Source organism: Haliotis rufescens, unplaced genomic scaffold (genome assembly GCF_023055435.1).
Source record: "Haliotis rufescens isolate VD_foot unplaced genomic scaffold, xgHalRufe1.0.p SCAF_11, whole genome shotgun sequence".
Classification (NCBI taxonomy): domain Eukaryota; kingdom Metazoa; phylum Mollusca; class Gastropoda; order Lepetellida; family Haliotidae; genus Haliotis; species Haliotis rufescens.
In genome coordinates this window covers 17,531,108-17,542,769 of record NW_025963791.1, presented here as the reverse complement: position 1 = coordinate 17,542,769, position 11,662 = coordinate 17,531,108, and the positions used below count along the sequence as shown (strand labels likewise).

The window sequence follows — 11,662 nt, the reverse complement described above, 5'->3', positions numbered from 1 at the left end:
CATCGTATTATTTACTGTCATTGAAAATGGTACTACTACTCTCCTGTGTACTGCCATCGTATTATTTACTGTCATTGAAAATGGTACTACTACTCTCCTGTGTACTGCCATCGTATTATTTACTGTCATTGAAAATGGTACTACTACTCTCCTGTGTACTGCCATCGTATTATTTACTGTCATTGAAAATGGTATTACTACTCTCCTGTGTACTGCCATCGTATTATTTACTGTCATTGAAAATGGTACTACTACTCTCCTGTGTACTGCCATCGTATTATTTACTGTCATTGAAAATGGTACTACTACTCTCCTGTGTACTGCCATCGTATTATTTACTGTCATTGAAAATGGTACTACTACTCTCCTGTGTACTGCCATCGTATTATTTACTGTCATTGAAAATGGTACTACTACTCTCCTGTGTACTGCCATCGTATTATTTACTGTCATTGAAAATGGTACTACTACTCTCCTGTGTACTGCCATCGTATTTGCTGTGGAGTACTTTGTGTGGATTTGTAAACCTAGTTAATTTTAGGATACATTGTTGATTGTATACCACTTGTTGGTTGTTTTTCTTTTACGTACATATTTCTTGTTAAACATATCAATTTCGGAATCGACAGGTAACAAAGTACACGCAGTATTCGAGGAATGCTTCTGATGAGTCGACAAATATACGCTCGACTCATGTTATTCCACTCATCAGTGAGAGCAACACCGAGTTCATTGAGAGTCGTGGGTGGATTGTTACGTTTACGTGTGCCAATGACGTCCCAGGCGTCTTCAATGGGGGAAACGTCAGGACTGTGCTGGCCATGGCATGACAATGGATGTGTCACTGTTGGAGGAATTGGGTCACAATCCTGGCAGATGAGTACGTGCATTATCGCCTTGGAAGATGAAACGTTGCTCAACACGTTGTGCAAATGGCACAACGAGCCGTCAAATGACGTGCAGTAAGTTCGGGATGATACGTGGACGTCGTGCACGCAAATGACATATTTGCAGAAGATTTCGCACAGTCTGGGCATGTACTCTTACACCAGGTCACAACCAATTTCTTAATGCCATCGTTCTGACTTATCTTTCCTGGGCTGCAGTTGTTGCCCTGCAGTTGTTGGTCCAGAGAGGCGAAGATCTTCGACGTAATGTGTTTGATGGTATTAGGCCCACATTCTGCTGATACAAATTGAGAAACATGCACCGTTTGGGCAACAATATTCTGACATTAGCCCACCTTCAACATGCCTTAGGCGCGTAAACATCCAGCGCGTTGAAAACGTCGCATGGTCAATGTTGTTGCTTCCTTAATGATTAAATGTTTAATAAATTGTGTTTGAGCATTTAGTTCCATGACCACAATATGAGTCTGCTCACAACCGAGTCTGAGTGACATTGGTAAATCAGGCATACCACCCCTTGCACGTGCTATCCAAAGTCACGTGCTTCATTGTCACAATGTTGTTAGACTAATGAAATCTAGTCCATGAAGTCCATTTAGTCCATGAAATCTTATATTACACAATACTCTTCTCTTCTCTGTGTGTGTGTGTGAGAGAGAGAGAGAGAGAGAGGGGGGGGGGGGGGGGGGGGGGGGCAAGGGAGGGGGTCTTACTCTCAGCCTAGCTACCTGTAAATAGTAAACCATTAATAACGTAAAGGATGCAACCTACTCTTTTGTTAGAGTATATATATATATAACTTCGGAAAAGTCAATCTTTGACATTCAAATAGATTCGATTTTGCAATGTTCTTCTAACATCATAAAAATCAACACTTTTGAACACAACATTGACAATTCGTGAATTTTCCCGACGGAAGCATATTCATGTTTATTAAACACAGCATTTTGTATCCATGTCTTCAAAACATAATTTAAAATATAATTTATTTCTCCAACCTACAACACATCTTATTCAGGACGTCCGGAGATGAATTAGTTTTTGTGTAAACCTCCAAGCCGTAGACATAACCCACAACCCTCGGACTCTGGTACGGCTAAGGGACGCAACTCTTTACCTCAGAGTGTCAGATTATTAATAGGTTTCATTAACGTCATTTATGATACTTAGCCACCCTAAGTCAAAATGAAAAACAACAGGTTATGTTCTCAAACGTCTTTATTGTGTTTGACAGCTTATAAACAAGACGGATGCTCACGGATACAGCTTCCGCAACGCTTTCCAAATCTTATGCTTTAGTTTATCTGGCACGCCATTGCCAGATATCTTTCTTCCTTTCACAAACTGTATGGAGAAAGGAGTACCTTCCTCCAAACCTGAAAACCCATCAACGTGATACTGCGTGGCATTACACACAGCGGCCATTATTCCAGTTATGAATGTATCCTCTATGAAGACGTATGGAAGGAACTTGGCTTTTTCAGCAATACATTTTCCCAAATCCATTGCCAGAACATAGGTATGACCCGCTGCGTAACGCGGAAACATTACGAAAGGGTAGACATCCTCTGTGAGTGCCCGTTTGCCCACTCTAAGAACACGAGGAGACATAATGATATTTCCAAGAACTGAATTCACAGGTTGCAGACTCTTCAGTAATCTCACAAGACGATCAACATCTGTGAAAGTGTCGTCGTCCGCCTTTAAGACGTACTGTGTATCAGGATAATACTCCACAACGTACTTAATGCCTGATAAAACCTTCAGTGTAACATTGTGAAAGGTATCATCAAAGTTACCTTGTAAAATATCTCCATATATTTTGCTTTCTTCTTTAAGAACAGCTTCATAATCATCTGAGAGTGTCCGCCCAAACAAAAATATCAACTTTGTATTCAAAGGTAGATTACTTCCAGGCCACCTTTGCCCATTCGCAACACTGCCATATGTTTGCCGTATTGCTGTTCTGTGATATCTGGCAATGGATAAAACCATTATGATCAGGAAAGGATGTTCATTCTTTATCTGTTTTGGAAGTATGCTGAATGAAAATGAATGGCTATTCAAAATTATATCCCTCTTGGATGTAAAATATGCCCAGTTTATGAGTTCCGTATATTCCCGTGTAACTGTCTTGAAGCTAAACGGAAGTAAACCCCTGGTTCCGTTTTTGTTTCCACCTGCGTTTTTCTTGCCAACGGCCTTCAATGGAGACATGTGTTGTGAGCTGTTGTGGACATACACCAACTTATCCCTCAGTCTGTATGGCGTCTGGGACTTTGAACTGTTGTCCAAGCTGTCTGACCTTCCGGGAGCTGCTTTTCTGTCGTTGTGAATTGTCATGTTTTGGACAACTATGGGCTGAATGACAGGTAGTTCATTTTTTCCGGGTACATGTAAATGATTTAAGGCTTTAATCTCTCTATCCAGTCCCACAGAGGGTGTTTGGTGTTGCGGAACAAGCAGGAAGCCAATAAGTACAATCCATGCAAAAATGATACCAAAGCACCACTTTTTCCGGATCCTGGAAGGTAAGACGAATGTAAAATTAAAGTACTATCTTTTAAATAGTGTTGGCTCATATAAAGTGTTTTGCCTATAGCTGTGCAGATATTTACACTACTTCGGGACAGATTAATACTGCGAATATCAGATTTCATATGAAGTCATTCGTCTTGAACAAAAATTCAAATTAATTTACACTTGGAATGGATGGAACTAGTTTTTGTTTTTTTTACATTTTGACAAGTGAATGATTTCAAATTGTGTCGGAAACATGTGTAGTGACTCGCTAGCGGAATTCGAACACGCATAGTTTGAATTTAGGACGTCTCATTGTCGACCTCAGCTACTGCGACACATGACGTTATTTGTATACTCCTTAAATCCTTAAAATGTGGTATGTATTTGATGTTGTGTTACAGCTGGTTACCTGGTTAACAATGTTCATATATAACGAAGTTAGATATAACTTTGACGAGAATAAAAATCAGGTAAATTATATATCCTTGTTCAGGACCCGTCAGCATGTATTTAGAAAGTGCAAGCGATTGATAAAATACTGGTTCAGGACCCCACGAAATTATGAAGAGCCGTGTACCATGCATTGTAAATATCAGCTCGCAAGGGAGCTTGGTGTACGCGCAACAGCGCAGAGAACGTATTCTTTGTGCATCACGCAAGGCGCCCCCCACAGTACAAATTCAGGTTACAAAGTTTAGAGGGTTGTTTCAAATATTTTCAACAAGATAATGTTTCGTCAAAGTGTAAAAGAAGGGATGTGTTTCAAGTTTAATTCTTGTAACTCTCCATTCTTGGAGAACAATGGGCCACCTCTCTCTTATTTGTAAGGAATGGAGAATTACTCGGACATTACCCTCTACAGAATTACTTAAATTCCGTTTTATGATGTCCATAGATGTTTATGGATCGCATCAAAGAAAGCTTGCGATTGGTTAACATTACGCTAGTGCTGTTCCATGACAGTTATGCTATAACCATGAAAGACAAATAATCATTATATCTGAATCTTCAATAAGACAGACTGATGGCGAAATAACATAACATCAAGCTTACCTGATAGTATTCATTGCAACTGGTGCAGATTATAACTACATTACCGCGGTGGTAAATGTGATGAAAACACTCAGTAGTTCTAGACCTTTAATTGTCCGTCTTACAAGTGTTGCACCTGTTGCGGTCCTTGCAGATTCTCACAATGAGATATCAATAAAATGTAGCATGGCATTGAAATTATTCACTATTACTTTTCCGTTAACTACAATGACTTCGTTCTGGTGGGTCAACATGACATATTAATTGGATAGGACGTAATGACACGGACACGTTTGCTGTATTCTATGTGCATAAAGCATTTAAGCATTTGAGGATACAAGTCCAAAAAAAGAAAAATGCTACTCACTCTGTGCAGCATGTTCGTTATTGGTTTCATGTGTGCAAGAAATCATGATGTTTGTTATATAAATATTTATTACTGCGAAATATTAAGGTCCGGCCGTTCAAATTGGACTTTTATTAAGCTTAAAATAAGTGTATTAGACATGGAGAGGCCATAATGCCTGGCAGGCCCAGGACTTCACAGGGATGGTCTACAAGTATTGGAGAGGGATGTAACAATTTTATGTCTGTGTTTTATAATGCTTAAGGTACCTTTTGTACCTTGTATTGTACCAGTGCTTACCAATGCATTGGTGACAATTGAAGCAACGGAGAGTATTTAATCCTAAGCTGTTATCAAGAATCAGTCAATATGTCAAATAAATTAATTATACTTCCCAGCAAATTGAATTGTGACTGAGTGAATCAAACAAATGATAAAGTGACTACGTTTTCAGTTATTCAACAACTTTACTGAATTTTGACATTGCCTGTAACAATGTACTGTGCCTTTTTAAAAGCGTAACTGTGCATGGTAAGTATATTTCCTCACCCCCACGTGAACTTCCAACATGGAAATCTACAATCTACAGTCGCTGTGCTCGAGAGTTCCATTTCCAACGTTTGATTTAAATAATTAATGAAAGTTTTGTCCCCCAAATGGGTTACAATGTAGATTGGCGTTCATGGTTCAAATGAGAGTCTTCCAGCCTCCGACAATTCATTTACAAGTGCTTTCAGTCATCTGGCTCGTAATATAACATGCATGATGCTAAAAGAGAGAAAATTCGTAATAAGTTTTGTTTTATCCAGTTTTCAGAAGTATTCAGTGGCCTCCATTACATACTGTAATCTATATACTGGCCTCCATTACATACTGAAATCTATATACTGGCCTCCAGTACATTCTGAAATCTATATACTGGACTCCAGTACATTCTGAAATTTATATACTGGCCTCAAGTACGTTCTGAAATCTATATACCGGCCACCAGTACGTTCTGAAATCTATATACCGGCCACCAGTACATTCTGAAATCTATATACTGGCCTCCAGTACATTCTGAAATCTATATACCGGCCTCCAGTACATTCTGAAATCTATATACTGGCCTCCAGTACATTCTGAAATCTATATACCGGCCACCAGTACATTCTGAAATCTATATACTGGCCTCCAGTACATTCTGAAATCTATATCATGGCCTCCAGTACATTCTGAAATCTATATACTGGCCTCCAGTACATTCTGAAATCTATATACCGGCCACCAGTACATTCTGAAATCTATATACCGGCCACCAGTACATTCTGAAATCTATATACTGGCCTCCAGTACATTCTGAAATCTATATACTGGCCTCCAGTACATTCTGAAATATATATACTGGCCTCCAGTACATTCTGAAATATATATACTGGCCACCAGTACATTCTGAAATCTATAAACTGGCCTCCAGTACGTTCAGAAATCTATATTATGGACTCCATTACATACTGAAATCTATATACTGGCCTCCATTACATTCTGAAATCTATATACTGGCCTCCATTACATTCTGAAATCGATATACTGGCCACACGTACATTCTGAAATCTATGTACTGGCCTCCAGTGCATTCTGAAATCTATATAATGGCCTCCAGTACAGTCTGTAATCTATATAATGGCCTCCAGTACATTCTGAAATCTATATAATGGCCTCAATTACACACTGAAGTCGGAACTTTGCAAACCAGTGACGGATAGCATGAGCATATATCGATTGATATGGGCATAAGAATTTGGAACTGGAGATTAATAGTTTTCTGTGCATGACTGCCCAGGGTGAAATTAACATTTGTAATTTGTTATTTTGATCAGTGGATTTAGTAGTCCGTTCAAAGTTGAACTTCTAATATATAATGCATCTTCACACAGTCTATCAAACTTTATTGAAGAGGTAAACACATGAGTCATAACCTTTTAGTAACTAGTAATTAAGAGACATTAGGCATAATCCATTAGTATGGAATTCACATGACTTGACAACTAACGACGACATGAATTAATATGTGGACCCATAAAATAGAAATCATACTCCATTGTCACAACAAAACCCACCACGCGTTACTCCTCCAATAATAGCATTATCACACCTTTACAATAGTGTACGCTTACAGGTTGAAAATCGCAGAAACTACAAATAAAATCCAGGAATACCCCTTGCTCTAGCTCTTCCACCACATAAGTGTCCTGTTTACAGTCAGTGTCCGTCACAGTCCATTAGACAGCAGGTCAATGTGGACCAGATTGTAGATTTTTCAGGGGATTACAGGATGCCAAATAAATTGCTCATTCACTTGTTAGCCATCCGATTTGTTTGTTTATAGTTATGTGATACTGCCTTGTGTGAAGCGCGGCAGAGGTTGAGGAACTCTGGAATGTCTTCTGACCACACATGACTCACCAGCTGAAAGTTTCATTACAAAACCAGAGGGACATTTGCTGCGAACTGAACTGTGGTAATGGGTGACTTAGTTTAACGTCGCTTTGGCTCTGAACCATAAAGCGTTTACAGCGAAAACAAACATTCGATGGAGATTGTGACATAAGGCATTAGGAAACCTATCCATATAAATCTAATAACTGGTCCCATATCTCATGTTTTATTTCGTCCTTCACTCTATTTCCGGAAATCCTTTTTCCGTCCAGAAATGATTTGGGAGAAGCCACCCTTTCCTTCCAGTGTGTGAAACCTTCTACATGATATTGTGTACCGTTGCATAGAACACACATTATGCCAGTTATGAATGCATCTTCTATCAACATATATGGAAAGAACTTAGCCTTTTTAAGAACACATTTCACATAATCCATTGTCAGAACATATGTATTTCCCGCTGCATATTGAGGGTAGAGTGGGAAAGGGTAAACAGTCCTTGAAAGGCCCCATTGGCCTCGTCTTTTAACAACAGAAAACTTGTGAATGAAACCAAGAACTGTGTTCACGGGCTGCAGTTTCGACAGTAATCTAACAAGACGGTCAACATCTGTGAATGTGTCGTCATCCGCTTTTAATACGTACTGTGTGTCAGGAAAATACTCCGCAACGTATTTTAATCCTGTTAAAACTTTCAGTGTAAGATTCTTGTAAGAGTCAGAAAAGTTACCTTGCAAAATATCGCCATATATTTTGCTTTCTTCCTTCAGAATGGCCTCATGTGCCTTGCTCCCTGTATCTCCAAATACAAATATCATTTTTATGTTCAAAGTCAGATTACTCCCAGGCCAGTTTTGTCCATGTGCGACACTCCCATAAGTTTGTCTAATAGTCGTTCTGTGATACCGAGTCTGTGATAACACCATGATGATGAGGTAAGGGTGCTCGTTACCAACCCAGGTCGGTAGTATGTTGAAGGAAATTGAATGATTATTCAATATTTTCTTCCTGTTATTAAAATATGACCAGTCAATGCGTGGCGTGTATTCACGGAGGACCCGTTCATATTTGAAACTGTGTAATGGGCGCTCTCTTCTTCGGTTTCTTTTGCCAGCAAATACAACAGCCCTCGAAGGTTTCCTGGCTTTTCTCTTGCGTTTTAATGCTCTCTTAGCCCTGAACTTATAAGATAGTCTTGCTTTTTTGGTTATGGTTTCTCTTTTGTTTTCTACTACACCAGATATGGGGCTTCTGTCAAAGTTGAGTTTCCTGGTGGCTTCAAGGTTTCGAACATCCTCATGTTTTGCAGCTTGAATATTTTTGTTTGGAGCTTCAGTCGATAGCCAGTATTTCGAAACAAATAGGTAACTAGTTATAAGAAGACCTGCAATTGTTGCATAAGAGCGCCAGTTTTTCTTAAACCTGGAAAAACAAAAATGTGGTAAATAATCAAAACGTAGTTCACAAATGACTCTATGCAGTCTTGGGCAGGCTGATTTCAACTTGTATATCATCACTGTGTGGTAGTGATTCAAAAACACCTTCTTATGATGTAGTCGGAATTGTACAATAGTCTCTGCTTTAAGTAGATATTTCTAATGAGTGAGTGAGTGTAGTTTTACGCCGCTTTTAGCAATATTCAAGCAATATCACGGCGGTGGACACAGGAAAATTCTAATGATCTTGGAAACTAGTTTGTTTTTTTGTTTATACATAACCCCATTTGAGTATACCGTGCAACAAAAGTCGTCCCTGGATGTGGGTTCGAATCCCAGTTTTGTCTTCATTAGGATCATTGGTATGTCGGAACCATACCCTTCGCCATTGGTTTCGCATTATTGTTAATAGTCTATGACAAGCGGTTTTTTTCCACTCATACACCTAGCACATCCTTGTGTAACTGAAATACTCAGCGTGTGAAGATTAAGCTCAGATCAGCGTTAAACCTAACTCACACTCGCATCAGAGAAACCAATAATCATGTAATGTTATGTATGCACGCATTTACAGTTATATGTTGGGAGGAACCCATCAAGCAAAGAATCTACCCCGAAGAAAAGGTACTTCTTGATCCAGAAGCCATTTCACGCAAAGAACTTATTCCGAAGTATAGACACGACTTAATACAGGAGCCATGGCAGCAAGTACCTATCCCGAAGTATAGGCACGACTTGATACAGGAGCCATGTCAAGCCAAGAACATATCCCGAAGTATAGGCACGACTTGATACAGGAGCCATGTCAAGCAAAGAACCTATCCCGAAGTATAGGCACGACTTGAAACAGAAGTCATGTCAAGAAAAAAAACCTATGCAGAAATATAGGCACAACTTGATACAGGAGCCATGGCAGCAAGAACCTATCCCGAAGAATAGGCACGACTTGATACAGGAGCCATGTCAAGCAAAGACCCTATCCCGAAATATAGGCACGACTTGATACAGGAGCCATGTCAAGCCAAGAACCTATCTCGAAGTATAGGCACGACTTGAAACAGAAGTCATGTCAAGAAAAAAACCTAGTATGCAGAAATATAGGCACATCTTGATACAGGAGCCATGGCAGAAAGAACCTATCCCGAAGTATAGGCAGGACTTGGTACAGGAGCCATGTCAAGCAAAGAACCTATCCCGAAGTTTTAAATTGGTTTTTGAGTTCAATACCCGTGTATATGACAAGTGATGACATGTTTAATGCGAGTGAGTGAAATAGGATACCACATGTATTAATCATTTAATGATAATCGAAAATACAACATTACCAAACATTTCAGAATTGTTATGTTGGATTATAAAATAATATCAAGATCAAGTTCAATTAAACGAAATTGAGTAAAAATAAATGAAACACGCCATTACTAAAGATTGGTAACAATATGCCTGAAATACTGCCGACGCTGGTGCAGTAAATTGATTAAGGCTACATAGGTTAATATAAAGTAGACAAACGCCAGTGTTTATAACAGAAATATGCGTATATTTAGAACCAAACCATGAAACTAAATATAAATGCGAAAACACCTCAATTAACGTTTGAGCATCTTCCTGACTGTAAAAGTCCAATTTCCACTGAACTATTACAGTCAGTTTACTGCGTTGTCTCTGAAAAATGCCCTTGAGGGAAACATAATCAGCTTTATGAAAAACTTTTACTTGCATGACTACATCTGAATGTGAACACACTAACATTGATACAAGATCACGCAAAGAGTACCTGAAAGTATTCATTGAAGAATGAGACCGATTACAACCGTCCGCAATAAAGGTGTTGTAAACTGAGGACGCTCTCCGGGTCTTGCTAGCCTGTAGTGTGGTTGAATGTATTGATTTCTAGAGTGTACTTTAAGGGACCATAATGGACAATGAATAGATTTTCCATTACATTGCGAGATCAATAAAATATGTTAGAAAGGTATGAGGTTGATATTACGACGTGTTTGATCATTTATTTATTTATTTATTAATTAGACAAATTTATTTATTTTATTTATTTATTTATTTATTTATTTATTTATTTATTTATTTATTTATTTATTTATTTATTTATTTATTTATTTATTTATTTATTTATTTATTTATTTATTTATTTGATAAACAAATACAGTTGACCTATGAGTGTTTATAGGCATTGAGAAATGGGATGTAAGCATGACAAGGAGTATTATTGATAACAACTTCTTTATTAGACATACACAGTGTTGCTGTGTATCGTACAATAAAACACTGCAGGGAGAATAAACCATGAGGGGCGCAGTCCCGACTGCATTATTCTCCCTGCAGTGTTTTATTGTACGAAAAACAACGACCACGAGTCATTTATTTCTTATGAGATATCAACAGAATGTACAGCCTTTTTAAGGATGATAAAACGTACAAGCTTTAAAAATATTTTTAGTCTACTTTATGAACAATTGTATTAAGTTTGGTATTCCCCGCATGTTCTCACAATCCTCACGTCGATTATCTATACCTTTTGTCCCAATACCGACTGTCTGTAAAATATGTCCCACTTTTGGATGCCATCCTTCTGTCGCTGCGTCTATCTGTGTTATCCAGCTAAATCTGTGGGGAGCAACTCACAAGCCACTTCTCTCACATGGAATATCTTATTTTGTATATACTTTTGACGTAGTTGTTTACCGGGAAAATAATTATTTCATAACAAATTTTTAAAAATCCCAACCTAACACGCAGGGACGTTTCACCACCCCTTGTAATTACTACTTAAAAGTAGTTCTAGGTTTGCCAATCTTAAAACAAATAAACAAAATTAACAAAAATTATTAAGGGTCAATATAATTCTTTATCATACATTTGGATACGATTATATACAAAATCAACTTCAACATAAGAACATCTTCCTAGAATCTACGAGACCGCTGTTGAATACTCGCTGGTCAAGTAACAAAAATGGCTTTGCGAAACGAACAGTCTCG

At 38.3% G+C, this 11,662-nt stretch overlaps 2 protein-coding genes across 2 annotated transcripts; both read right to left on the bottom strand.

The window, feature by feature from the left end:
- Positions 1–2,162: 2,162 nt before the first annotated feature.
- LOC124151992 (beta-1,3-galactosyltransferase 1-like) lies at positions 2,163–4,556 on the bottom strand. Its single transcript, XM_046524703.2, has 2 exons — positions 4,485–4,556; positions 2,163–3,432 (listed from the first exon to the last, which is right to left on the bottom strand). Exons 1-2 carry the CDS (start codon positions 4,496–4,498, stop codon positions 2,163–2,165), a joined length of 1,284 nt encoding a protein of 427 aa, XP_046380659.2. The 5' UTR covers positions 4,499–4,556.
- Positions 4,557–6,748: 2,192 nt separating this feature from the next.
- LOC124151993 (beta-1,3-galactosyltransferase 1-like) lies at positions 6,749–10,960 on the bottom strand. The gene is made up of 2 exons (XM_046524704.2): positions 10,441–10,960; positions 6,749–8,649 (listed from the first exon to the last, which is right to left on the bottom strand). The coding sequence occupies exons 1-2, from the start codon at positions 10,452–10,454 to the stop codon at positions 7,413–7,415; spliced, it is 1,251 nt and encodes a 416-aa protein (XP_046380660.2). The 5' UTR covers positions 10,455–10,960; the 3' UTR covers positions 6,749–7,412.
- Between the last annotated feature and the right edge of the window lie 702 nt (positions 10,961–11,662).